The sequence below is a fragment of the Pogoniulus pusillus genome, chromosome 38 (genome assembly GCF_015220805.1).
Source record: "Pogoniulus pusillus isolate bPogPus1 chromosome 38, bPogPus1.pri, whole genome shotgun sequence".
Taxonomy (NCBI): Eukaryota; Metazoa; Chordata; class Aves; order Piciformes; family Lybiidae; genus Pogoniulus; species Pogoniulus pusillus.
Genome location: NC_087301.1, coordinates 4,929,355 through 4,957,058, shown reverse-complemented (window position 1 = coordinate 4,957,058; position 27,704 = coordinate 4,929,355). Strand labels below are relative to the sequence as shown.

Sequence of the window (27,704 nt, the reverse complement as noted above, 5' to 3'; positions counted from 1 at the left end):
AGGTGGGCCAGGGAGGTTGTGGAGCACAGAAGCACAGAATGGGATCAAAGATCCCATTCTGTGCTTCTGTGCTCCACAACCTCCCTGGAGGTGTTCAAGGCCAGATTGGATGAGGCCTTGAGCAACCTCGGCTGGTGGGAGGTGTCACTGCCCATGGCAATGAGGATGGAACTGGGTGATCTTTAAGGTCTCTTCCAACCCAAACCATTTTCTGATCCTATGAATCTATAAGAGCAGAATAAAGCTCTGAAGAGGGTCTATGTTATAGACTTTTCTGTTGACAGCAGGGTTGTTGGATATCACAGAACTTCAGAGGTTGGAAGGGACCTCCAGAGATCATTGAGTCCAGCCTCTCTCATCAAGGCAAAGATCACCCAGGGTAGTTTGCACAGGAACTCAGCCTTCAGAGAAGGAGGCTCCACAATCTCTCTGGGCAGCCTATACAAAACACACATTTGTAACTTCAAACTCATTTCAGGACTTTAGAGTAGATGCTGAATTAAAAAAAAACAAAACAAAACCAACAAACATCAACAACTCCCCCAAAAACACCCAAACCACCACAGTGCTAAAAAAAGCAAGAAGCACTCAGTGGCTGAACAGAATTGCTCTGAGGAGAATGTGGTTAACGCCCTGGCAGCTACTGGGGTGAAGTATTTGGTGGAAGGGAGAGAGGTGGTGGGCAGTGTGTGTGGGTGTGAAGTGCTGGCACATGTTTCTGCTGCTAGATTGAGCTCTCTGTAGCATTTGCTGTCATCATCAACTTCCAAACAAAAAAAGACTGATCTGGTGGAGGATTTCATAGAATCAGGCAGGTTGGAAGAGAGCTCCAAGCTCAGCCAGCCCAACCTAGCACCCAGCCCTGCCCAACCAACCAGACCATGGCACTAAGTGCCCCAGCCAGGCTTGGCAAGAACACCTCCAGCCACAGCCACTCCACCACCTCCCTGGGCAGCCCATTCCAGTGCCAATCACTCTCTCTGACAACAACTTCCTCCTAACATCCAGCCTAGACCTGCCCTGGCACAGCTTGAGGCTGTGTCCCTTTCTTCTGTTGCTGGATGCCTGGCAGCAGAGCCCAACCCCACCTGGCTACAGCCTCCCTTCAGGAAGCTGCAGGCAGCAATGAGCTCTGCCCTGAGCCTTCTCTGCTGCAGGCTGCACACCCCCAGCTCCCTCAGCCTCTCCTCACAGGGCTGTGCTCCAGGCCCCTCCCCAGCCTTGCTGCCCTTCTCTCAACACCTTCCAGCACCTCAACAGCTCTGCTATTCTGGAGCCCAGAACTGGACACAGCACTCCAGGTGTGGCCTGAGCAGTGCTGAGCACAGGGGCACAAGAACCTCCCTTGTCCTGCTGCCCACACTGCTCCTGAGCCAGCCCAGGATGCCATTGGCTCTGCTGCCCACCTGGGCACACTGCTGCCTCATCTTCAGCTCCTCTCTCCCAGCACCCCTAGGTCCCTTTCTTCCTGGCTGCTCTGCAGCTGCCTGCAGTGGGGTTAGGCTAGATGACCTTTGAAGGACCCTTCCAACCCAAGGCATTGTTCATGCTGCTTTGTATTTCACCACTGTGTTGATGAATGAATTGAGAAATGGAAGTTTCTTCTTGGGTTGTTGTTCACCGTCGTTGCTTGATGAGGTGATAAGGCTCACTCTCAAGAGTTTGTTTGAGATGTGGTTTGGGGAGGATAAATACAGCAGCAGCATCTGGTGCACTTGCTTCTCTGAAGTGTTTAGTTGTCAGTTTGAGGCCTTCAGGAGTGAAGTTCAGTGGAGAGATGATATACCTGTTGTGTGTGTCCCCTCCAGCCTTGGCAGAATGTGATTGTTAGAGGAACTGTTGGCTTGTTCCAGGTGAGAAGTGGGGTTTGGGAGATCACAGAGTATTGGGAGTTGGAAGGGGGCTCTGAAGATCATCCATTCCAATCTCTTTGCAGTCAGCAGGTTGCCACTAGAGCAGGTTGCCCAAAGCCCTGTCAAGCCTGACCTTGAATGTCTCCAAGAGTGTGGCCTCAACCACCTCTCTGAGCAACCTGCTGCAGTCTTCCATCACCCTCATGGTGCAGAACTTCTGTCACATCCAATCTCAATCTGCTCTGCTCCCTTTTCAAACCATTGTCCTCGTCCTGTCCCTGCAGGCCTTTGGGAGCAGTCCCTCTGCAGCCTGCTTGTAGCCTCTTTCAGGTACTGAAAGACTGCTCTGAGGTCTCCCTAAAGCCTTTTCTTCTCTTGGCTGAGCAACCTCAGCTTCCTAAACCTGCCCTCATAGCAGAGGTTCTTCATCTTCGTGGGCTTCTCTGGACTGTCTCCATCAGCTCCATGTCCTTCCTGCATTGAGGGCTGCAGTTCTCTTCTCTCTCACCTCCAGCTCTTTGGTTTTATTTCAGGGAGAAGCAAAGAGAGGTAATTCCAGAGGGTTCATCACTCTACTCACTTTGTAATCACACTAATTGACAAAAGAGGGTGGGGTACACTCAAATCAATAGATGTGAACTTCAGGAGCAGGATTCCAGCAGAGACTTGGCTGTCTCTCAGCTGTGATGGGAGTCTCTGGGGAACTGCTAATTGTACCAATTATGAATAAACAGCTTACAAGGGAAACAACTGTGGTGAGGCTTGTAAACATAAGCATAAAACCAGAATTGCAGCCTGGCTGGTCACATTACATCTTTCTTTGCTCTTCACTCAGCCCAGGAAGCAGCACTTGGTGTTTTGGCACAAAGGGGAGATACCAGACACCCTTTTTCCTGGTGCTGGTAATGAGCAGAGTAACTCCCAATTCTCTGCTTTGTCAGAGGAGGGTAGAGCAGGCAGTGCAGATGGTTCAAGAGAGACCTGTACAAAGCAGGGCACTGCTGCTTCAGCTGAGGGTGCTGCTAAATGCTGCCACTTGGAGAATCATAGAATGGTTTGGGTTGGAAGGGACTTCCAAAGGTCATCCAGTCCAACCCCTCTGCAGTCAGCAAGGACATCCTCCACTACTGCAGGTTGCTCAAAGCCTTGTGCCTCACCTTGAATATCTCCAGGAATGGGGCCTCAACCACCTCCCTGGGCAACCTCTTGCAGTGTTCCACCACCCTCGTGGTGCAGAACTTGTTCCTGAATCCTCTCTCATTTCAAGCCATTGCTCCTCGACCCATCATTGCAGGCTTTTGTAAGCAGTCCCTCTGCAGCCTCCTGCTAGCCCCTTTCAGGTACTGGAAGGCAGCTCTAAGGTCTCCCTGAAGCCTTCCCTTCGCCAGGCTCAACACCCCCAGCTCCCTCAATCTGTCCTCATGGCAGAGGTGCTCCAGCCCCTTGATCATCTTTGTGGCTCTCATTTGGACCTGCTCCATCATCTTCATGTCCTTCCTGCATTGAGGGCCGCAGAGCTGGATGCAGTCCTCCAGGAGACACTTCCAGTGTCAGACTTCATGGTCGTGTGAGCTTTTGGAACCTGATTGCTTGAAGTGCTGTTTGTTTCCTCTGAAATGCAGTTAAATGAATGTTTGAACCTCTAAGTATCCAATAATTGGTGAGTGAAAGAGCTTAAGCCCTTTTCTCACCTTGTTAGAGTCCCAAAAGGAAAAGACCTTTAAGCTCATTGAGTTATTAGGAGATGAATAAAGTTACTAACTTTAGTTTTTACTTATTAAACGCTCAAAAAGTGTGTGTAGGGGGGAGAAAGCCTCCCCTGGAAGATTGTGGGCAGCCCATAAAGCAAACAAATCTGCTCTGAATTTGGTAAGCCCTGGACATTTTCCTGCTTTCAGTGTGTCTAGAGAGAAAATAAATCTCTTTTGCTCTTGTTCTCATGCAAGTTTGTGGCTAATGTTAGCCTGCAGTGTTATGAAAACATGCCTCCAAAAATCTCATCTGCTCCACTGAATAATCACTTTGTCTTGACTCTTTCTGACTTTATTTTCCTGTTGTCCTTGAAGCTTCTTTTCTTCCTGCCTTCCAGATTTAGCATTCGTTTGATTTCCTGTTGTGTACGTGCTGATTCTCCTGCCCCAGATCTCTCTTGCTGTACACTGAATGCACTGTGGGACATTTGCATAACCATAGAAGCTCTGCAGGTGCTTGCTGCCAGCACACAGACCACCAAGAGGAGAGGGCTGATGTCTCTCTTAGATTGTAGGATCAGGGTTGTGTTGATGATTTGAGCATCAACCTCCTGGTTTTATTAGTTCTAAGTGGCTCTTTGTGTATTTTCTTCTCAAAGCCTACAGGAAAGCTAGGGTAGGACTTTTTAGGATGTCAGGTAGGGATAGGGCTGGGGGGAATGGGGCAAAGCTGGGAATGGGGAGATTCAGATTGGAGGTTAGGAAGAAGTTCTTCCTGGAATGGGCTGGAGTGGCTGTGGCTGGAGGTGTTGAAGCCAAGCCTGGCTGGGGCACTTAGTGCCATGGTCTGGTTGGTTGGGCAGGGCTGGGTGCTAGGTTGGGCTGGCTGAGCTTGGAGCTCTCTTCCAACCTGGTTGATTCTGTGATGTCAGGTAGGACTGGGGGAATGGAACAAAGCTGGAAATGGGTAGATTCAGACTGGAAGTTAGGAAGAAGTTCTTCACCCTGAGGGTGGTGAGAGCCTGGAATGGGTTTGCCCAGGGAGGTGGTGGAAGCCTCATCCCTGGAGGTGTTTCAGGCCAGGCTGGATGAGGCTGTGGCCAGCCTGATCTAGTGTGAGGTGTCTCTGCCCATTGCAAGGGGGTTGGAACTGGCTGCTCCTTGTATCCCTTCCAACCCTGACTGATTCTGTGCTTTCCTAGAGGCTCTCCAGTGTGTTCAGCCAAGGTGGGCTAAGGCAGAGTTGGAGCATAGCTTTGCAGGGCACTCTCCCTGCTAGCTGCTTGTGGGGCTTTGAGAGCTGGTAGCAGTGTTACAGCTGCAGGGTGTCTCCCAGCATGGGGAGGTTTGGGCAGGTTGTGCATGTGTCTACAGTAGACACATTGGGAAGGCAATTGGAGTGGTAGCTGGTGTTGGCTGAGGGCAGGCAGGTTAAAATCCAGTGGTATAAGAGAAGTTTGCAGTGTCTTATTCATAGAATCACAGAGTCATTTGGGTTGGAAGGGACCTTCAAGATCATCCACTTCCAACCCTCTGCCACAGACAGGGACACCTCCCACCAGCCCAGGCTTCTGAAGGCCTCATCCAGCCTGGCCTTGACCACTTCCAGAGAGGGGACATCCACAACCTCCCTGGGCAACCTGTTCCAGTGTCTCCCCACTTGCACTGGAAAGAATTTCTTCCTAATCTCCAGTCCAGATTTGCCCTCCTCAAGCTTCAGTCCATTCCCTCTTGTCCTATCACAACAAGCCCTTGCAGAAAGTCTCTTTCCAGGTTTCTTGTGGGCCCCCTTCAAGTACTGCAAGGCTGTTCTAAGAGCCATCTTTTCTGCAGGCTGAACAGCCCCAAACTCCCTCAGCCTGTCCCCACAGCAGAGCTTCTCCAGCCCTCTGATCATCTTCATCTCCTGGACCCACTGCAGCAGTTCCATATCCTTGTGCTGGGGGCACCAGAACTGAGTGGTGCTGCAGGTGAGGTCTCACTGGAGCAGAGCAGAGGGGCACATTTCCAGCTGTGCTTGTGAAGAGAGCACAACCCTTAATGTGTTCCCTGCCTTCCAAGCTCCAGCAGAGGTGCAGTGACAGGCTGGAGGAAGGTCTCCTGCCAACACTCACTGAGCTGGATGTGGCTGAGTGGGGTTTGTTCTTTCCCCTTCAGCTTTAAACCAGTTACATTCACAGAGCTGTTAGAAGACAGTGCAGCTCTCCTGTGTCACACCTCAAGCCTCAGCAGGCTGAAGGCATCCTCCTGTTGTGGCTGTCAGCACTGTGAGCCTGACGTCAGCGCTGGCAGCCCTCAGTGGCTTCCTTTCTTTTCTTAGTAACAGCTGCTTGGGCTCAGCCGTGGTGTGGATGTGTGGTGCTTCTGAGCAGGGTTTTATTCTCTTCCATAAGCTCAGGACTATGATTTTTGTGAAGAGAGCTCCTGCTCTCTACAGCTCCCTGAAAGGAGTCGACCAGCACTGTCAGCCAACATTCCCAGCTCCTACTCGGAGGTTTCTTGTAGTGAGCAGCCCCAAACTGAACACAGTATTCAAGGTGTGGCCTGAGCAGTGCTCAGTACAGAGCCATGTTCAGTTCCCTCCTCCTGCTGAGCCAGGTCAGGAGGCTGTTGGCCTTCTTGGCCATCTGAGCACACTGCTGGCTCATGTTCAGGCAGCTGTCACCCAGCACTCCCAGCTGCTTTTTCTCCAGGCAGCTTTCCAGCTGCTCTGCCCTGAGCCTGTAGCAAGGGGTGACTGCAGCAAGGTTGCAGTGAGCTGAGGGTTGGTCTCTTCTCCCTAGCAGTGACCCTAGGAGGGACATTGAGATGCTTGAGCGTGTCCAGAGAAGGGAGACGAGGCTGGGGAGAGGCCTTGAGCACAGCCCTACGAGGAGAGGCTGAGGGAGCTGGGATTGGTTAGCCTGGAGAAGAGGAGGCTCAGGGCAGACCTTATTGCTGTCTGCAACTACCTGAGGGGTGGTTGTAGCCAGGAGGAGGTTGCTCTCTTCTCTCAGGTGGCCAGCACCAGAACAAGAGGACACAGCCTCAGGCTGTGCCAGGGGAGATTTAGGCTGGAGGTGAGGAGAAAGTTCTTCCCTGAGAGAGTCATTGGACACTGGAATGGGCTGCCCGGGGAGGTGGTGGAGTCGCCGTCCCTGGAGCTGTTCAAGGCAGGACTGGACGTGGCACTTGGTGCCATGGTCTAGCCTTGAGCTCTGTGGTAAAGGGTTGATGATCTGTGAGGTCTCTTCCAACCCTGGTGATACTGTGATACTACTGTGAAAAAGTGATGGGACAAGAGGAAATGGCCTCAAGTTGCACCAGAGGAGGTTTAGGTTGGATGTTAGAAAAAACTTCTTCCCTGGAAGGATTCTCAAACACTGGCACAGGCTTCCAGGGAGGTGGTTGGATCTCCATCACTGGAGGTGTTTCCAAGACACAGAGATGTGGTGCTGGGGACCGTGTCCCAGGCTTGGTAGAGTTAGAGGATGGTTGGAGAAGAGGAGGCTCAGGGGAGACCTCATTGATCTCTACAGCTACCTGAAGGGAAGTTGTAGCCAGGTGGGGTTGGGCTCTTCTCTCAGTGACAAAACAAGAGGACACAGCTTTAAGTTGTGCCAGGGCAGGTTCAGGCTGGGTGTTAGGAGGAAGTTGTTGTCAGAGAGAGTGATTGGCATTGGAATGGGCTGCCCAGGGAGGTGGTGGAGTCTCCATCCCTGGAGGTGTTTAAGAGGAGGCTGCATGAGGCACTTAGTGCCATGGCTTAGTTAATTAGAAGGGTTAGGTGCTAGGTTGGACTCACTGATCTCAGAGGTCCTTTCCAACTTGGTTAGTTGTGAGATTCTGTGACTGGATGATTTCAACCTAAACAATTCTGTGGTTCTGTGAGGTTGCAGTCAGGTGGGGGTTGGGCTCTTCTCCCTAGTATCAGGGATAGAAGGAGAGGAAATGTCCTGATATTGTGCCAGGGGAGGGTTAGGTTGGAGATGAGGAACATTTTTTTTGCTGCAAGAGTGGTCAGGGATGAGCACAGGCTGCCCAGGGAGGTAGTGGAGTCCTCATCCCTGCAGGTGTTCAAGCAACCTGTGGCCCTGGCACTTAGGGACATGGTTTGGTGGCCATGGTGGGGTTGGGTCAATGTCTGGACTGGATGATCTTGGAGCTCTTTTCCACCTCAAACAATTCTATGATTTTTGTTAGGGGAGGTCTAAAGATGCTCTTTAAATCCTGCTTTAGCTCCCTTCCATATCTCTTTAAAAATTAATGCTGCTGAGGCTGCTTCACAAGCTCTGGGCACTTCCTGACTAATGAGTGCACACACTAACTTCTGGTTACTGTTTAAAGGCTGAGTTGTAGCCAGCAGATCAGCTTCAGCTTGGTGACTTGTGAGGAGGCAGACTGACCTCCCTGGGCGACCTGTGCCAGTGTCTCCTCACCCTCCCTCTCTGTGCTCCTCAACCTCCCTGGCCAACCTGTGCCAGTGTCTCCTCACCCTCCCTCTCTGTGCTCCTCAACCTCCCTGGCCAACCTGTGCCAGTGTCTCCTCACCCTCCCTCTCTGTGCTCCTCAACCTCCCCGGGCAACCTGTGCCAGTGTCTCCTCACCCTCCCTCTCTGTGCTCCTCAACCTCCCTGGGCGACCTGTGCCAGTGTCTCCTCACCCTCCCTCTCTGTGCTCCACAACCTCCCTGGGCAACCTGTGCCAGTGTCTCCTCACCCTCCCTCTCTGTGCTCCACAACCTCCCTGGGCAACCTGTGCCAGTGTCTCCTCACCCTCCCTCTCTGTGATCCACAACCTCCCTGGGCAACCTGTGCCAGTGTCTCCTCACCCTCCCTCTCTGTGCTCCACAACCTCCCTGGCCAACCTGTGCCAGTGTCTCCTCACCCTCCCTCTCTGTGCTCCTCAGCCTCCCTGGCCAACCTGTGCCAGTGTCTCCTCACCCTCACTGGCAGGAATTCCTTCCTGATCTCCAGTCTGACTCTCCCCTCCCCAAACTTCAGTCCATTCCCTCACATCCCATCACTCCAAGCCCGTGTAAAAGCTCCTTCCCCAGCTGCCTTGCAGGTGCCCTTTCAGGTACTGGAAGGCTGCTCTAAAGGCTCCCCAGAGCCGCCTTTTCTCCTCGCTAAATGGTTTTGGGAAGCTGGATTGTATTTAACTGTTGCCTTTCTGACAGTACCCTTGTGGGCTGCTGACTCAGCAGGATTTCTTATTCTTCTCTCACTACAAAGGGGAGATTTACTCATTTACCCTAGGCAAAGCTACCAATATTTAATGTCTGCTGGCAGTGACCATGCATATGCCTAAGAGGGGAAGGAAATGCATGAAGAATGACTTGAAGAATAAAACAAACCCAAACCACCAACACCCCAAAGCTGGATTTTTTTCAAGAGGAAAAACTCTGCTGAGCCATGAACCAGCAAAGCTTTTAAGGGAAAGGAGAGGTCAGAGCTCTGATCTCCTATTTTTTGGGGAGCTTCCACACACACACAGTGCAAAAGAGAGGATGTAAAACGTGGAACTCAAACGGTGGGCAGCCTGTGAGTTCCCTTTCTGTCCCTTCTAAATCCAGCTAAAACTTCACACCAGTGAAGTCTACATCTGCATTTAAATTAGAACATCCTAAAGAAAAGAACAGGCTCCAAAGCTGCCCACAAGAAAGGCTTTTGCTTTGCCAGGCTCCAGCATATCAGCACTAACTAACTGCTTATTACCCAAGAAGAAATTCATTATCATTTAAATGCTGGTGGGGGAGAGGAATGTTGAATGATTCCTTTTCAATCTCGCTTCGGATTGTTAGTTTAAGTGATGGCTGTGGAACCTAAGCAACACTTAGCATAATTGGCATCAACTGGCAGTTGTTTTAATTGTCTTTTCATCCAAAATTGCACCGCTGTCTTTGAAAGAAAAATCAATTTATGGACGAATTAAAGCTTGCAGAGGACTGCCTAGTGAGGAAGGAAGGAAGATTTTTCTTCTTCTTAGCTCTCAGAGCTTGTAAAATGGTAGAGTTTCTGGCAGGCTGAGTCTGTGGCTCTGCTGTTTGTAGCTGGAGGTGCAGGCGTGTTCCTCAGCTTGTGGTGGTTCTCATTTGGCATGTGGATGGGCTTCTCAGGGCTGGCAGAAATGCCCTGCTGCTGCTTGGCAACTGCAGCCTGTTTCTTGGGTGCTTTGGCTTGTGTATTAAGGGCTGAGATGCCCACGGTTTGGATTTCTGGTGAAGGGGTGGACATGGAGCTGCTGGAGAGAGTCCAGAGGAGGCTATGAACAGAAGGCTGGAGAAGCTCTGCTGTGGGCTGGGAGAGTTGGGGCTGTTCAGCCTGGGATAGAGAAGGCTCCAGGGAGACCTTAGAGCAGCCTTCCAGTACCTGAAGGGGACCCACAAGAGAGCTGAGGAGGGACTTGGGACAAGGGTTTGGAGTGATAGGACAAGAGGGAATGGATTGAAGCTTGAGGAGGGCAGATTGAGACTGGAGATGAGGAAGGAATTCCTTCTGGTGAGAGTGGTGAGACACTGGCACAGGTTGCCCAGGGAGGTTGTGGAGCAGAGAGAGGGAGGGTGAGGAGATACTGGCACAGGTTGCCCAGGGAAGTTGGGGAGCACAGAGAGGGAGGGTGAGGAGACACTGGCACAGGTTGCCCAGGGAGGTTGTGGAGCACAGAGAGGGAGGGTGAGGAGACACTGGCACAGGTTGCCCAGGGAAGTTGGGGAGCACAGAGAGGGAGGGTGAGGAGACACTGAGGTAGGTTGCCCAGGGAGATGATGGATGTCTTCTCCTTGGAGTTATCCATAGCCAGGTTAGATGAGGCCTTGAGCAACCTGGGCTGGTGAGAGGTGTCCCTGCCCATGCCAGGGGGTTTGGAACTGGAAGATCTTTAAGGTCCCTTCCAACCCAAAGCATTCTACGACTCCATGAAAGCTCCTAGGACCAGTGTCAGCCTCTGGTTGCTCTGTCTTCACAGAGCTGCAGAATGACCACATTCAGCCAGAGCAACTTGAGTTAACCTCTCCCTTTCTTCAGAAATTCTATGTTTACTTGGCAAAATAATTACCAATTGGTGGTTTGGAAATGAGCTAATTGCTGAGTTACACTGAGGGAAAACACAGCCTACTGCTGTGCACACTGCTGCAAGCTGCACTGCCTAAGAAAATGAAAGCAACCAAAGCCACAGGTCTTGGATCCTGCAAGGAGACAAACATTTTTTTTCCTCTAACTACTTCACATCTTAAAATTTGATGTCCTGAAGAGCTAAAGCCTCTCCCATGACTCTCCAACAAGTAAAACACAGCTTTCAGCAGCCACAGAGGTATAAGAATCATAGAATCAACCAGATTGAGACCTCCAAGATCATCCAGTCCAACCTAGCACCCAGCCCTGCCCAACCAACCAGACCATGGCACTAAGTGCCCCAGCCAGGCTTGGCTTCAACATCTCCAGCCACAGCCACTCCACCACCTCCCTGGGCAGCCCATTCCAGTGCCAATCACTCTCTCTGACAACAACTTCCTCCTAACATCCAGCCTGAACCTGCCCTGGCACAGCTTGAGGCTGTGTGCCCTTGTTCTGTTGCTGCTTGCCTGGCAGCAGAGACCAACCCCACCTGGCTACAACCTTCCTTCAGGTAGTTGTAGACAGCAATGAGGTTACCCCAGAACCCCAGCAGCACCTCAGCTGCTGTGGGCTGTGCAGCAGACAGCAGCAGCCAGACTGCAAAGCAGGCAAATGTCTGTTCTGTGCCTGCTTCCAGAGACAACAGGCAGATGCTGCTACTGCCCCAGCACCTGGCTACAGCCTCCCTTCAGGTAGTTGCAGACAGCAACGAGGTTACCCCAGAACCCCAGCAGCACCTCAGCTGTTGTGGGCTGTGCTCCAGACACCAGCAGCCAGACTCAATTCCAGCAGGCAAATGTCTGTTCTGTGCTTGCTTCCAGAGACAACAGGCAGATGCTGTTACTGCCCCAGCACAAAGTCCTCTGCATGCTCTTGGTGGTGACACAGAGCTCCAGCCTGTGCCTGTAAAAAGGGGGAAAGCTTGAAGTAATCCCAAGATGTCTTTTACAACTGTGAGACAGCCTCAGAGTCCTCTAGGCAGAGTAATCAGTTACAAAAATAGAAGCAGAGGAACTACTTTCCACAAAAGTTGCAACACAGGAAGTGAATGAAATTCCATTTAACTGTTGCTGGCTCCACAGAAGTCACCTCACAGTGGCCAGCAGGACAAGGGAGGTTCTTCTTCCCCTGTACTCAGCACTGCTCAGGCCACACCTTGAGTACTGTGTCCAGTTCTGGGCTCCTCAATTCAAGAGAGATGTTGAGGAAGCTGGTGAGGGGCCTGGAGCACAAACCCTATGAGGAGAGGCTGAGGGAGCTGGGGGTGTGCAGCCTGGAGAAGAGGAGGCTCAGGGCAGAGCTCATTGCTGTCTACAACTACCTGAAGGGACATTGTAGCCAGGTGGGGGAGGTCTTTTCTCCCAGGCAACCAGCAACAGAACAAGAGGACCCAGCCTCAAGCTGTGCCAGGGCAGGTTCATGCTGGATGTTGTTAGGAAGTTCTTGCCAGAGAGAGTGATTGGCATTGGAATGGGCTGCCCAGGGAGGTGGTGGAGTGGCTGTGCCTGGAGGTGTTGAAGCCAAGCCTGGCTGGGGCACTTAGTGCCATGGTCTGGTTGGTTGGGCAGGGCTGGGTGCTAGGTTGGGCTGGCTGAGCTTGGAGCTCTCTTCCAACCTGCTTGGTTCTGTGGTTCCTTGTAAAAAGGGAGTCTCCATCCTACTGATAGGCAGCCTTTACGTACTGGTGCAAGGACCAAGGATTGCTCTGCACAGCAGTTGTTTGCAGCAGGCTTTCACAGGATGAGCTGTACAGACCTGACAGTGTGTGCATGTCAAATGATGGGGTGCAAGCACAACATTGTGACTAAATCATCCAGTGGAGCAGTCTCCTTGCTGTGTGTGAGGAACAAAAATTACCCCGTGTCAGATGGTTAGCTGTGAAGTAGCTGAGAAACATTGGAAGGAAGAGGAAACATTTCTGGCTGGCAGTGGCAGAAATGGTAGTGCTGCATTAACATTGCCTTGAGGGAAGAAAGACATTTCAGTCGTGAAGCACATCAGGTGCTGCATGCCTTTGTAATGTGAATTAATCAGCAGTGATCAGAGGGCTGCAGCACCTCAGCTAGGAAGACTGAAAGAATTGGGGCTGCTCAGCCTGCAGAGGAGAAGGCTCCAGGGAGACCTTAGAGCTGCATTTCAATAGCTGAAGGGAAGCTACAGCAAGGCTGGGGAGAGACTGTTCAGAAGGGCTTGGAGTGACAGGATGAGGGACAGTGGTTTGGAGCTGGAGCAGGGCAGAGTTAGGTTGGACATCAGGAGGAAGCTGTGCACTGTGAGGGTGGTGAGACCCTGGCACAGGCCCCAGCCCTGGAGGCACTCAAGCTCAGCCTTTCTGTGGCCCTGACCAGCCTGCTGTGTCTGGAGGTGTCCCTGCTGCCTGCCAGGGGATTGAACAAGATGAGCTTTGAGGCTCCCTTCCCACTCTTTTCAATCTGTGGATGTAGCAGAAGGAGGCAGCTCAGCTGAAAGCCCTCCTGTGAAGTTAATGGCTTGGTAAGACTGAGCCTAGAGAGGGCAAAAATGCTTTTGTCCAGCAGACAGGAAACTGGGAAAGAAAAATCTGCTGCAGGTCTGGGGGAGTCAACAGCAGCAGAGAACCCAGCTGGGAGCCAGGCTGTGGAGGGGCTGAAGTGAAGAGCTGTGGTGCAAATGGAAGTGCCTGCTTGACCTCTTGACTTCCGCTTAAGATGCGTGGAGCAAAAGCAGTCATGAAGCAGGAAGGAAGCAGCACAACCACAGCTGAAGGGGGCACGCAGGAGGGAAGCCTGAGGAACATTCCTCTTTCAGCCTGCAGAGCCCTGCCCTGGGGAGCCAGCTGATTAGTAAGCACTGGGTGACTGAAAGAGACAGCCTTGCTTCGTGCTGGGTCTTGTTCCCCAAACGGTCCCTTTAGATCCTGCATCTCTCTGCTAAGCCCTGCCAGGGTAGTGCAAGGTTTAGAGCTGGGTGTAGCTGTCAGCAGCCAGGCTGTGGGGATGCTCTGGGATGTTAAAAGAAGAACTCTTTGTTCACAGAGTCATAGAGTGGTTTGAGTTGGAAGAGACCCTACAGATCATCCAGTTCCAGCCCTTCTGCCGTGGGCAGGGACACCTCCCACTAGCTTAAGTGTCTCCCCACCCTTACTGGAAAGAATTTCTTCCTCATCTCCAATCTAAATCTGCCCTGCTCAAGTTTCAGACCATTCCCTCTCATCCCATCACGACAGGCCCTTGTCAAAAGTCCCTCTCCAGCTTTCTTCTGGGTCCCCTTCAGGTGTTGGAAGGTTTCCCTGGAGTCCTTTGGCACAGGTTGCCCAGGGAGGTTGTGGAGCAGAGAGAGGGAGGGTGGTGAGACACTGACACAGGTTGCCCAGGGAGGTTGTGGAGCACAGAAGCACAGAATGTGATCAAAGATTAAAGATCACATTCTGTACTTCTGTGCTCCACAACCTCCCTGGAGGTGTTCAAGGCCAGGGAGGATGAGGCCTTTGAGCCACCTGGTGTGGTGGGAGGTGTCCCTGCCCATGGCAGGGGGTTTGGAACTTTAAGATCCTTTCCAGGCCAAACCCTTTTGTGAATCTGTGTTTGAATGCTGTGGAATATCCAGCAGGGGTTGGACTGGATGATCTCTTTGGGTCCCTTCCAGCCCCTGACATGCTGTGAATTACTTGCAAGATGGTCCCAGGTGAGGAGTGTTCTAGGCTGGGATGCTTGCTGAGTTGCAGCAGGTAAGGATTTCTGTCTTGGTCAGTATCTGTTCTAAAAGAAGCATTTCTTTTTGTGGCCCTTTGCAGGAGGAACCTGACAAAGCTCTCCCTGATCTTCAGCCATATGCTGGCCGAGCTCAAAGGGATTTTCCCAAGTGGCCTTTTCCAAGGAGACACTTTCCGGATCACCAAGGCAGATGCTGCAGAGTTTTGGAGGAAGGCTTTTGGTGAAAAGTAAGTTTCTAACTCTGCCTAAAGCAGTGGAGCTGTGGGAACAACTTGCACACAGCACTGCCTGCTGGTTTGTGTTCCAGAAGGGTCTTTGTCAGGTTAAAATGCTCGAGAGGAGACAGCTGCTAGGCCTTGGGTGCGCTTTGGGGTGAAACGCAGGAGTGCTCCTACCTTGTATGTCTCAGCTCTTTGTCCTGCCTTCTAGTAAGTGTCTAAAGTGATAGGGCTTTCCCTAGAAGAGTCTTGTACTGTCACAGAGCTTCCTGTGTTTATTCAGCTTAAATTTTCCTCTCCCTAATTTAATTAAGGAGAGGAAAATTCAAGAGGAAGTTCTTTACAATGAGAGGGGTAAAATACTGTGGTTGAGGCTCCATCTCTGGAGACATTCAAGATCAGCCTTGCTGTGACCCAGGGCAGCCTGCTCTAGCTGGAGGTGTCCCTGCTTCCTGCAGGGGATTGGACAAGATGCCCTTTGAGGGTCCTTTCCAACCAATCTGTGAATCCAACTTGTAATCAAGCCCCATGAAAGATGCCAAATAATCTGCTTTCTTCTTCCAAAGGTTCCCATACCCTCCTATTAGTTGTCCTTTAGAGTAAGCCATTACATGAAATCCTTTTCATCTTCCCTCCAATTAACCTTTCCAATCACATCATCACCTTCCTTCTGGCCTCCCTGAAGGTTTGGCACTTTGCATAATGGCTTTGGTGAGGTAGACTGAAGGTGCAAGTGAAGTGCAAGGTGCATTTGTCTGCAGAGTGTTGAAATGACAGTTTGGGTTTCTGTAGCTAATAAAACCCTGACTTAAATGAGCTCCACAGGTGTCCACAGCAACGTTTTGAGTTTTAAAAGTCAATGAATTTGGGGGTACTGCTTTCAAACTCCACATAAAGAGTTTAATTAGTAGCTGTCAGAACAAAAAGCAGTGATGTTTACTGGTGATTAACACAGTTGGCTGAAGCTGGCCATGTTCTTTCTCTCTGCTGCTGTTCCACTTCATGTTTTTAAAGGAAGGAAAATATTCCTTTGGACAGAAGCCTCTGTTTTGGCTTCTGATTATCTCCCTTGGCCACTTAATCCCTCTCCAGAGAATTGTTTGCAGCTTTTTAATTTGCCTCTTCACAGATTGCATCAGGTTGGAACTGACCCTCAAAGGTCATCTTGTCCAACCCCCCTGGCAAGGCAGCAGGGACACCTCCGGCTAGTACAGGCTGCTCAGGGTCACACTTCTACCAGCCCCAGATCGCTGCTCAAAGCTTTGCTGTTAACTCCTCCTTTACCAGCTGCAAGTGATGATGTTGTGTACAACTCAGGCCACAGAAACCCCTCATCACATTGACATCATAGGGCAGCAGGAAAAGGGAAAGGAGAAAGCAAAGCTGCACTTAAGCTTCCCAAACTGCCTGAGTTTCATCTGGCTGCTCATTGCTGCAGTGCCAGGAGATCCTCTGCTTGTGGAAATGAATCAGTCTCTGGTGTCTAATTTGGATCTTCCTCTTTGCCATGAGCATGAGGTGCACATTCACCAGCAAACCTGTGTGAGTTGTGTGCGTGGGGGTGGTCCTCAGACACATCACATTTACAGCTGCTTTGCTTTCCTCCAGGACCATTGTTCCTTGGAAGAGCTTCCGTCAGGCCTTGCATGAAGTGCATCCCATCAGCTCAGGGCTGGAAGCCATGGCCCTGAAGTCAACCATTGACTTGACTTGCAATGACTACATCTCAGTGTTTGAGTTTGATATCTTCACACGACTTTTCCAGGTAAGGATGGAGGAGCCTGAATCACTCAAAGTCTGTTTCAGTGCTTCAGGCTCGACTCTTTTCCTGAGACAAGCTGCATTTCACTCACTAAGGTGATACTATTTATGCTGTAGGGCTGGGTGTGGAGTGGGTTGTGAGTAGCCCTGAAGAAACTGACTTGGGGGTGCCAATTGATGAGAAGCTGGCAGTGCCCTCATGCAGCCCAGCAGGCAGCTGTGTGCTGGGCTGCAGCCAGAGGAGTGTGGGCAGCAGGGCAAGAGAGGGGATTCTGCCCCTTGGCTCTGCTCTGCTGAGACCTCATCTCCAATCCTGCCTCCAGTATTGGTGTCCCCAGCAGAAGGGCACAGATGCTGGAGAGAGTCCAGAGGAGGCCACAGAGATGATCCAGAGACTGGAGCAGCTCTGCAGTGAGGATAGGCTGAGGGAGCTGAGTGTGTCTGGGGGACCTTAGAGCTGCCTGCTAATAGCTGAAAGGATCCTTCAGAAAGGCTGCAGAAGGACTTGTCCTGAGGATGTGTAGAGAGGAATGGTTTGAAGCTGAGGGAGACTAAGGTTAGACTGGATGTGAGGAAGAACTTCTTCAGGATAGGGGTGGTGAAACTCTGGGCTAGGCTGCCCAGAGTGGTTGTGGATGATGAGAGTGTTCAAGGCCAGGTTGGATGAGCAGCTGAGTTTAGTGAGAGGTGTCCCTGCCCATGACAGGGAGGTTGGAGTGGATGATCTTTAGGGTCTCTTCTAACCCAGACCACTCTCTGATTCTATGAAGTGTTATTCACAGCAGGTAAAAGTCTAGCCCATAGCCTTTAATAAACACAAGACAGCTTCTGATGGTGCAAAACAAGAACAAACCCTTCTTTGGCTCTGACTTGCCTTTTCCCATGTGATAGGGTGGGTTGTAATTAAGATAGGTCTAGATGAAAAATTCCCATGTTCAGCTGATCTCATTCAGTACTTTTTTTCCAGCTGCAGTGCAAGTGAAGAGCTGCTGCAATTTCCAAGAGCTGTAAAGCTCTCAGAGGGAGCTGACAGCTTCTTCTAGACGAGAAATGAGGAAGATTGGATGAGGTTTAGGCACTGAGGCCATTCTCAGGTGGAAAGCTGCCCAGCAGTTGTTACAGTTTTCCTGTGTGCATGGTTTTAAGGAGCATTTGACATGTATCAACTGGTTTATTTAGTCGACTCTCAGACTAGCCAGCAAGCCTTGCCACACCCCAGTGAGGTGAGGTGCTTGAGCAGCACTCACAAGTGCCTTAGACACAGTGAAGCCAAGACAGGGGATGGCACTTCCCTGAGGCCATATAGGAGGCTGGTGTCAGACATCAAACTGGTCTTCATTTCTGGTCCCCTGCATGATCCTTTGAAGCTCTTGCCTGTGTCTCTGCTCTCTGCAGAATCTGTTCTTGAGCTGTCTTTTGGTCACCTCACTGACTGGCCCTGGGCAGCCCAGTCTAGTTGGCTGGGCTGCTTGGCTGTCCCCCCATGGCAGGGGGAGTGGAGGAGATGATCTCTGAGATTCAGTCCACCCTAAGCCATTTTATGACTTAAGAATGTGTCCAGCAGATCAAGGGAGGTTCTCCTCCCCCTCTACTCTGCCCTGCTGCTGAGACCTCATCTTGAATACTGTGTTCAGTTTGGGGCTCCCCAGTTGAAAAAGGACAGGGATGTGCTGGAGAGAGTCCAGCAGAGGGCTAGGAGGATGATGAAGGGACTGGAGGGCATGGCTGATGAGGAGAGGCTGAGGGCCCTGGGGCTGCTTGGTCTGGAGAAGAGAAGACTGAGAGGAGATTTGATCAATGTTTATAAGTATCTGAGGGCTGCCAGGAGGAGGGGACAGGCTCTGCTCACTGCTCCCTGGGATAGGACAAGCAGCTATGGGTGTAAGTTGCAGCACAGGAGGTTCCAGCTCAACACAAGGGGGAACTTCTTGACTGTGAGGGTCCCAGAGCCCTGGCACAGGCTGCCCAGAGAGGCTGTGGAGTCTCCTTCTGTGGAGCCTTTCCAGGCCTATCTGGATGTGTTCCTCTGTGATCTGTGTTAGTATTGTCCTGCTGTGGCAGTGGGGTTGGACTCGATGATCTCCTTGGGTCCCTTCCAACCCCTAATATCCTGTGAGCCTGTGACTTGTTCAAGGAAACTTGATCAAGGCTGCTTTTATCACCAGCAAGAAGCAAGTGCTGCATGAAAACACAGGTTTGCTTCCTCTGCTGGGTTTGTGACGGGACAAGAAACTTCTTTAACCTAAGATCTCATCTCTTTGCTTAAGGACTGTTGTGTTGCTACCTTGTGGAAGTGCATGGCTGATCTATTTCTGTGTCTCTACAGCCATGGTCCTCCTTGCTCAGGAACTGGAATAGCCTAGCAGTGACTCACCCTGGTTATATGGCATTCCTCACCTATGATGAGGTGAAAGCTCGGCTGCAGAAATTCATTCACAAACCTGGCAGGTCAGTGCTTGACAACGTTTTTGATTCATTCTTGACTGAAGGAGTTGGGTTTGTCTTTGTCTTCTGAGGCTTCCTGAGAAACTTCAAGTGGGAAAAAGCCCCTACCTTGCCCTCTGTTTGGCAGTGGTGGTGATTTACCTCCTGCCTGCTCTCCCACTTGCCACAACGGCTCCTTTGGGCTTGAGCGCAACGATGGGGTCCTGCCAGAGTGAGCCTAAGCAGTGGGCTGAAAGGATCCTGAGTAAAGGAATGTGTCTGTAGGCCACACACCTTTCCAGGAGAGCTGAGTAGATTGCAGCTTTCAGAAGCAGTGTGGGCATTTGAAGCCATCTTCAGACAGACAATGCAGCTGCCCAGTATAGGGAAGCACCTGCCCTATCGTTACAGGCTGCAAGAGTTGGGGCTGTTCAGCCTGGAAGAGGGGAATGCTCCAGAGAGACCTTAGAGATGCCTTTCAGTACCTGAAGGGCCTGTTGGAGAGCTGGGAAGGGACATTTGATGAGGGATTGTAGTGATAGGATGAGAGGGAATGGACTGAAGCTTGAGGAGGGCAGATTGAGACTGGAGATGAGGAAGGAATTCCTTCTGGTGAGAGTGGTGAGACACTGGCACAGGTTGGCCAGGGAGGTTGTGGAGCACAGAGAGGGAGGGTGAGGAGACACTGGCACAGGTTTGCCCAGGGAGGTTGTGGAGCACAGAGAGGGAGGGTGAGGAGACACTGGCACAGGTTGCCCAGGGAGGTGTTCAGGGCTAGACTGGATGAGGCCTTGAGCAGCTTGGGCTAGTGGAACATGTCCCTGCCCATGGGGAGGGGTTTGGTACTGGATGATCTTGAAGGTCCTTTCCAACCCAAACTATTCTATGATTCTTTAATCTGCCTGGGGGTAAACCAAGGGAAGCTACCATAAATCATCATCAGTGAAACACTGGCACAGGTTGCCCAGGGAGGTTGTGGAGCACAGAGAGGGAGGGTGAGGAGACACTGGCACAGGTTGGCCAGGGAGGTTGTGGAGCACAGAGAGGGAGGGTGAGGAGACACTGGCACAGGTTGGCCAGGGAGGTTGTGGAGCACAGAGAGGGAGGGTGAGGAGACACTGGCACAGGTTGTCCAGGGAGGTTGTGGAGCACAGAAGCACAGAATATGATCAAAGATCATATTCTGTGCTTCTGTGCTCCACAACCTCCCTGGAGGTGTTCAAGGCCATGTTGGATGAGGCTTTGAGCAACCTGTTCTAGTGGGAGGTCAAAGAATCATAGAATCAGGCAGGTTGGAAGAGAGCTCCAAGCTCAGCCAGCCCAACCTAGCACCCAGCCCTGCCCAACCAACCAGACCATGGCACTAAGTGCCCCAGCCAGGCTTGGCTGCAACACCTCCAGGTGTCTCTGCCTACGGTAGGGAGTTGGAACTGGCCAAGCTTCGAGGTCCCTTCCAACCTAAACCATTCTATGATTCTTCTTAGTTTTGATTTGCAGACTTCAGACACCAGACAAAGACTTTGCCTCCTTGACATTGCTTCTCTCCTGCCTGTTCCAGCCCAAGCTGAGTCTCTCCCCTTTGTGTCTTTGCAGTTACATTTTCCGGCTGAGCTGCACACGGCTGGGCCAGTGGGCCATTGGCTATGTCACTGCTGATGGCAACATCCTGCAGACAATCCCCCACAACAAACCTCTTTTTCAAGCACTGATTGATGGCTTCAGGGAAGGCTTGTAAGTACCTTTAGCAAAAGTCAGGGAGTTTTTGCCACTTGTGTCCTTTTTTCCCACTGCTGGTTTGTTTTATCAATCTTAATCCTCCGATGTGGTCTTAAGAAGGGGATTTGAGTGGCAAAAGGTAGCCTCTGGGGTACAACACATGTGAGGTGCTTGACAGGACAGCCCAAAAGGCAAATCCTGTCCTAGGCTGCATCAAAAGAAGTGCAGCCAGCAGAGCCAGAGTGATGATTCTGCCACTTTGCTCTGGTAAGACCTCACCTGCAGTACTGCATCCAGTTTTGGAGCACTCATTATAGGAAGGACATGGACCTGATGGAGAGGGTACAGAGGAGGGCCCTGAAAATGATCAGAGGATTGGAGCAGCTCTGCTATGAGGACAGGCTGAGGGAGCTGGAGGTGTTCAGTCTGGAGAGAAGGAGGGTCCAGGGGGCCTGATAGAAGCCTGCCAGTACCTGAGGGAAGGATGGAGAGCAGCTGTTTGCAAAGGCCTGCAGTGACAGGCCGAGGGGCATTGGGCTCAAGCAGAGCAGGTTTAGATTGGATGTTAGAAACAAGTTCTTTATTATGGGGGGGTGGAGCTCTGGAACAGGTTGCTCAGGAAGGTGGTTGAGGCCTCTTCCCTGGAGGCATTCAAGGTGAGGCTTGAGGGGGCCCTGAGTGACCTGGGCCAGTGGGGATGTCCTTGCTGGCTGCAGAGGGGCTGGAATAGATGACCTCCAAAGGTCCCTTCTGGCCTGCACCATTCTATGGGACTGGATGATCCTTGAAGTCCCTTCCCATCTAAGCCATTTTGATTCTGTGAGAGGTAGCAGAGGTCAAGAAACCATCACTGACATTTGAGGAAAGGCTGAGAGAGCTGAGTTTGTTCACTGCCTGGCAGGTGAGGCATTGCTGCTGCTTCATCCCCCTGAGAGAAGCTGCCTGCTCTTTGTGCAGGAGTGCTGTCTTCACTGCTCTTCAGTACTCTTCAGGTGTTCAGTTTGTGGTCAGTTTTGGGCTCCAGCAAGGATATTGAGAGGCTGGAGTGTGCTCAGAGGAGGAGAATGAAGCTGGTGAAGGGTCTGGAGAATAGGTCTGGGAAGGAGCAGCTGAGGGACCTGGGGGTGTTTGGCCTGGAGAAGAGGAGGCTGAGGGGAGACTCTAACCTTAATCCTCTGACAAGGTCTTAAAGTCGATTCAAGTGGCAAAAGGCAGCCTCTGGGGACACCACACATGAGGTACTGCACAGGAGAGGCAGCAGAGGCCAGGAAATCATTAGTGACATTGGAGGAAAGGCTGAGAGAGCTGAGTTTGTTCAGCCTTGAGGAGAGATGCCCTAGGGGAGTCCTTATTGCTCTCTCCAACTCCCTGCAAGGAGGCTGCAGTGAGGGTGGGTTGGGCTCTTCTCCCTAGTCTCAGGTGATAGGAGGAGAGGAAGTGGCCTGAAATTGTGGCAGGGCAGGGTTAGGTTGGAGATGAGGAAAAATGTCCTTGCTTCAGGAGTGGTGAGGGACTGGAACAGGCTGCCCAGGGAGGTGGTGGAGGCTGTGCACAGAACTTGTGGCCATGGCACTTGGGGCTGTGGTTTAACAGCCGTGGTGGTGTTGGGTTGCTGCTTGGACTGGATGATCTTGGAGGGCTTTTCCAACCCAAACACTTCTATGATTCTGAGATGGTTTAAAAGGAATAGTCTGAGACCTGTTTCAAATCCAATTTGCTGCCAGCAAGGAAAACAAGTTTTGGTGTGGTTTTTAAACAGGACATTACATTTGGGGGTCTATCCCCTAGTAAAATTCTTCCTCTTTTGAATTCAGAACAATTTGAATTCCTGCCCATCACTCCTCACCCTCATTCCTTCTTTCCTCCCCTCCACCTCCCCATAAGGTAGTTGATAGCTGTTCAGATGTGGTTTTGCACATAGAGACCATTTGCTTTCCCCAACTGCTTACAGTTACTTATTTCCCGATGGCCGGAATCAGAACCCTGACTTGACTGGCTTGTGTGAGCCCACACCTCAGGACCACATTAAAGTCACACAGGTGAGCAAAGTCTCCTAACCCTTCAAACTCACTTTCTTCCTGACTTCTACCCTTAGTTTGTCCTGCTTGCTATCCCCAAGGCTTCTTGCTAAGGCTGATGTGGTGTATTTTACAGGAGCTGCAACTGGGAGTTGGACTAAATGAGAGGGTGAGGATGAGAGGGAATGGATTGAAGCTTCAGGAGGGAAGATTTAGACTGGAGATTAGGAAGAAATTCATGACAGCAAGGGTGGGGAGACACTGGAACAGGTTGCCCAGGGAGGTTGTGGATCACAGAAGCACAGACTGTGTGATCTTTGATCATGTTCTGTGCTTCTGTGAGCCACAAGCTCCCTGGAGGTGTTCAAGGCCAGGTTGGATGAGGCTTTGAGTGACCTGTTCTAGTGGAGAGGTCTCTCTGCTCATGATGATCTTTGAGTTCCCTTCCAACCCAAACCATTCTGTGACTCTATGAGGATCTAGGATAACTTGAATCCCACTTTTTCAGAGCTGGACAATTCTGGACAAGCTCCTGGCCAAGCTGGCAGCTCGTGGCTTGGACAGATTCACTGTGATATGGGTCAAGATCTGGCTGGAGGGCTGGGCCCAGAGAGTGGTGGTGAATGGTGCCACATCCATCTGGCAGCTGGCACTAGTGGTGTGCCCCAGGGATCAGTGCTGGGCACAGTCCTGTTCAAGGTCTTTATTGATGATCTGGAGCAGGGGATCAGTAGGTTTGCAGATGACACCAAGCTAGGAGCAGCTGTTGATCTGTTGGAGGGTAGGAGAGCCCTGCAGAGGGACTTGGCCAGGCTGGATGGGTGGGCAGAGGCCATTGGGATGAGATTGAACAAGGCCAAGTGCAGGATTCTGCACTTTGGCCACAACAACCCCAAGCAGTGCTACAGGCTGGGGACAGAGTGGCTGAGAGCAGCCAGGCAGAGAGGGAGCTGGGGGTGCTGGGAGAGAGGAGCTGCAGAGGAGGCAGCAGTGCCCAGGTGGGCAGCAGAGCCAATGGCATCCTGGGCTGGCTCAGGAGCAGTGTGGGCAGCAGGACAAGGGAGGTTCTTCTGCCCCTGTACTCAGCACTGCTCAGGACACCCCTGGAGTGCTGTGTCCAGTTCTGGGCCCCTCAATACAAGAGAGCTGTTGAGGTGCTGGAAGGTGTTGAGAGAAGGGCAGCAAGGCTGGGGAGGGGCCTGGAGCACAGCCCTGTGAGGAGAGGCTGAGGGAGCTGGGGGTGTGCAGCCTGCAGCAGAGGAGGCTCAGGGCAGAGCTCATTGCTGTCTGCAGCTGCCTGCAGGGAGGCTGTAGCCAGGTGGGGTTGGGCTCTGCTGCCAGGCAGCCAGCAACAGAAGAAGGGGACACAGCCTCAAGCTGTGCCAGGGGACGTCTAGGCTGGATGTTAGGAGGAAGTTCCTGGCAGAGAGAGTGATTGGCACTGGAATGGGCTGCCCAGGGAGGTGGTGGAGTGGCTGTGGCTGGAGGTGCTGAAGCCAAGCCTGGCTGGGGCACTTAGTGCCATGGTCTGGTTGGTTGGGCAGGGCTGGGTGCGAGGTTGGCCTGGATGATCTTAGAGGTCTCTTCCAACCTGCTTGGTTCTATGATTCTTCTAGCAGCAGACTTCCTCTCTCCTTTGCACCATATTCTTGTGTTTGGAATTCATTTTATTCCTGAGAGCTTCACGTTGGGTTTCTTGCAGCTACAACTAACACATGTTTGCTGTTTTACAGTACCAAAATTGTCTTTCTGTCTTTCCTCAAGGAACAATATGAATTGTACTGTGAGATGGGCTCCACCTTTCAGCTATGTAAAATATGTGCTGAGAACGACAAGGATGTGAAGATTGAGCCCTGTGGCCATCTGATGTGCACGTCCTGTCTCACTGCCTGGCAGGTGAGGCATTGCTGCTGCTTCACCTCCCTGAGTGAAGCTGCCTGCTCTTTGTGCAGGAGTGCTGTCTTCACTGCTCTTCAGTACTCTTCAGGTGTTCAGTTTGTGGTCAGTTTTGGGCTCCAGCAAGGATATTGAGAGGCTGGAGTGTGCCCAGAGGAGGAGAATGAAGCTGGTGAAGGGTCTGGAGAATAGGTCTGGGAAGGAGCAGCTGAGGGACCTGGGGGGTGTTTGGCCTGGAGAAGAGGAGGCTGAGGGGAGACTCTAACCTTAATCCTCTGACAAGGTCTTAAAGTCGATTCAAGTGGCAAAAGGCAGCCTCTGGGGACACCACACATGAGGTACTGCACAGGAGAGGCAGCAGAGGCCAGGAAATCATTAGTGACATTGGAGAAAAGGCTGAGAGAGCTGAGTTTGTTCAGCCTTGAGGAGAGAAGCCTTAGGGGAGTCCTTATTGCTCTCTCCAACTCCCTGAAAGGAGGCTGCAGTGAGGGTGGGGTTGGGCTCTTCTCCCTAGTCTCAGGTGATAGGAGGAGAGGAAGTGGCCTGAAATTGTGGCAGGGCAGGGTTAGGTTGGAGATGAGGAAAAATGTCCTTGCTTCAGGAGTGGTGAGGGACTGGAACAGGCTGCCCAGGGAGGTGGTGGACTCCCCATGCCTGGAGCCGTTCAGGGTTACCTGCCAAAACTCAAGTTTGAACCTCTTTGAACTGTGTGCTGAGTTCTGCATCTCAGTGCCTGCTGTGACAGATCTCTTCCCCCCCCTGCAGGAATCAGAAGGTCAGGGCTGTCCTTTCTGCCGCTGCGAAATCAAAGGCACAGAGCCCATTGTTGTCGACCCCTTCGACCCCAGAGGAGGAGGAGGATTGTCACGGCAAGGGGCAGAAGGAACCCCCTCACCCAATTATGATGATGATGATGATGACAGAGCTGATGATTCCCTCTTCATGATGAAAGAACTCGCCGGTACCAAAGTAAGGTTACTTAAGTGTGGGTGGGCAGCTGTGGCTGTGACAGGATGAGGAGGAATGGGTTTAAACTGGCAGAGGGGAGATGGAAACTGGATGGTAGGGAGAAGTTGTTTGCAGTGAGGGTGAGGAGACACTGGCACAGGTTGGCCAGGGAGGTTGTGGAGCACAGAGAGGGAGGGTGAGGAGACACTGGCACAGGTTGCCCAGGGAGGTTGTGGAGCACAGAAGCACAGAATGTGATCAAAGATCACATTCTGTGCTTCTGTGCTCCACAACCTCCCTGGTGATGTTCAAGACCAGGCTAGATGAGGCCTTGAGCAACTTGTTCTAGTGAGAAGTGTCCCTGCTTATGGCAGGAGGATTGGAACTGGATGATCTTTGAGGTCCCTTCTAACCTAAACCATTCTGATTTCCCCAGCAGCTGTCTGTGGGCTTAGTGGTTTGTGTGTTTGGAGCTTGTCAGAGCTTGTAACAGGAAAGATTTTATCCAGGTGGGAAAACAGAGATTTAGGTTGACTTTTGTCAGTTCAGTTTGCAGTGTCAGTTCTAATAAGCAATGGGGATCAGGCTTTGAAATCTTTGATCAGAGAACTGCAGCACCTCTGCTGTGAAGACAGGCTGAAAGAATTGGGGCTGCTCAGCCTGGAGAAGAGAAGGCTCCAGAGAGATCTTAGAGCTGCATTTCAGTTTCTGAAGGGGACCCACAAGAAGGCTGGGGAGGGACTGTTTAAGAAGAGCTTTTAGACATAGGATGAGGGCAGTGGCTTGAAACTGGAGCAGGGGAGATTTAGGATGGATGTCAGGAGGAAGTTCTGCACAGTGAGGGTAGTGAGACCCTGGCACAGGTTGTCCAGGGCTGTGGTTGAAGCTCCATCCCTGGAAACATTCAAGCTCAGCCTTGCTGTGGCCCTGTGCAGCCTGCTCTAGTTGGGGGTGTCCCTGCTGCCTGCAGGGGATCTGGACAAGATGCCCTTTGAGGCTCCCTTCCAACCTGATGCCTGTGAATCTTTTGTGGGTTGTCCTGAAAGATTCCTTAGAAGGCTGAAAAGCCTGAGTTGGCCTTTTGGAATGTAAGATGTGGGTTTGTGACACCTGTCTGCATGCTTAGCAGTGGTGGCTTGGATTTATTAGCTGAAGTTCACCCATAGCAGCAGAAATCCCTCCATTTTCCTCAGTGATGAACACATCCAACCAGATAAAGTCTTCCCAAGGTCCTGATGACTAACTGGGTGGAGGGCAAAGCTGTTCTGCTGCAGAAGGCACTTTGCCTGTCAGCTTTTTCTGGGGTGTCTGATAATTCTGTGTAATAAAAGGTGTGATAATTCTCTGCCATTGCTGACAGGACAAGGGGCAATGGTTTGAAGCTTGAGGAGGGTAGGCTTAGACTGGGTATTGGGAAGAAATTATTTCCAGTGAGGGTGGGGAGACTCTGGAACAGGGAGGTGATGGATACCCCCTCCCTGGAGGTGTTCAAGGCCAGGTTGGATGAGGCTTTGAGCCAACCTGGGCTGGTGGGAGGTGTCTCTGCCTCTGGCAGGGGTTTGAAACTGGATGATCTTTAAGGTCTCTTTCAACCTCTAACATTCTGTCAGTTGTTAGGTGGAAAAAGAGCTTTCCAGGGGCAAAAAAAAATAAGGTTTTGGTGTACAAGACGATTGCTGCATCAGCAGTGGCACTGAAATGTGTGACCTGCTAATTTGCACAGCGGTGCCTGCAGCTCTAAGGAGGTTTTGCGGCAGATCCTGCCCTCTTGTGTCGAGAAAAGCAGCAGCTTGCTTCTGCTCAGGGCTCAGGAAGGCAGTGCCTCAGCAAGTTTGCTGCCCACACCAAGCTGTGTGGTGCAGCAGCCAGGCTGGAGGGCAGGGATCCATCCAGAGGGACCTGGACAGGCTGCAGAGGTGGGCACAAGCCAAGCTCAGGAGGTTCAACAAGAACAAGGGCAAGGTCCTGCAGCTGGGTGGAGGCAATGCCAAGCACAAGTCCAAGCTGGGCAGTGAGTGGCTGGAGAGCAGCCCTGAGGAGAGGGACTTGGGGGTGCTGCTGGAGGAGAAGCTCAACAGGAGCCAGCAGTGTGCACTTGCAGCCCAGAAAGCCAAGCAGAGCCTGGGCTGCAGCAGCAGAAGTGTGGCCAGCAGGGCCAGGGAGGGGATTCTGCCCCTCTGCTCTGCTCTACTGAGACCCAACCTGGAGTCCTGCATCCAGCTCTGGAGCCCCTGGGACAGGAGGGCTGTGGAGATGCTGGAGAGTGTCCAGAGCAGGGCCAGGAGGATGCTGAGAGGCTGCAGCAGCTCTGCTGTGAGCACAGCCTGAAAGAGTTGGGGCTGTGCAGGCTGGAGCAGAGGAGGCTCCCAGGGGACCTTCTTATGGCCTTTCAG

The 27,704-nt window shown here is 51.8% G+C and overlaps 1 protein-coding gene across 1 annotated transcript in view; it reads left to right on the top strand.

Moving 5' to 3' along the window:
* The window catches only part of CBL (Cbl proto-oncogene), a 49,955-nt gene that overhangs the window by 8,129 nt on the left and 14,122 nt on the right, over window positions 1-27,704 (top strand). Inside the window, exons 3-9 of the mRNA XM_064172961.1 lie at window positions 14,411-14,557; window positions 16,157-16,313; window positions 18,636-18,757; window positions 20,327-20,464; window positions 22,401-22,488; window positions 24,232-24,363; window positions 25,129-25,332. Coding sequence (XP_064029031.1) covers window positions 14,411-14,557; window positions 16,157-16,313; window positions 18,636-18,757; window positions 20,327-20,464; window positions 22,401-22,488; window positions 24,232-24,363; window positions 25,129-25,332 — 988 coding nt within the window. The remainder of the gene's footprint in view (window positions 1-14,410; window positions 14,558-16,156; window positions 16,314-18,635; window positions 18,758-20,326; window positions 20,465-22,400; window positions 22,489-24,231; window positions 24,364-25,128; window positions 25,333-27,704) is intronic.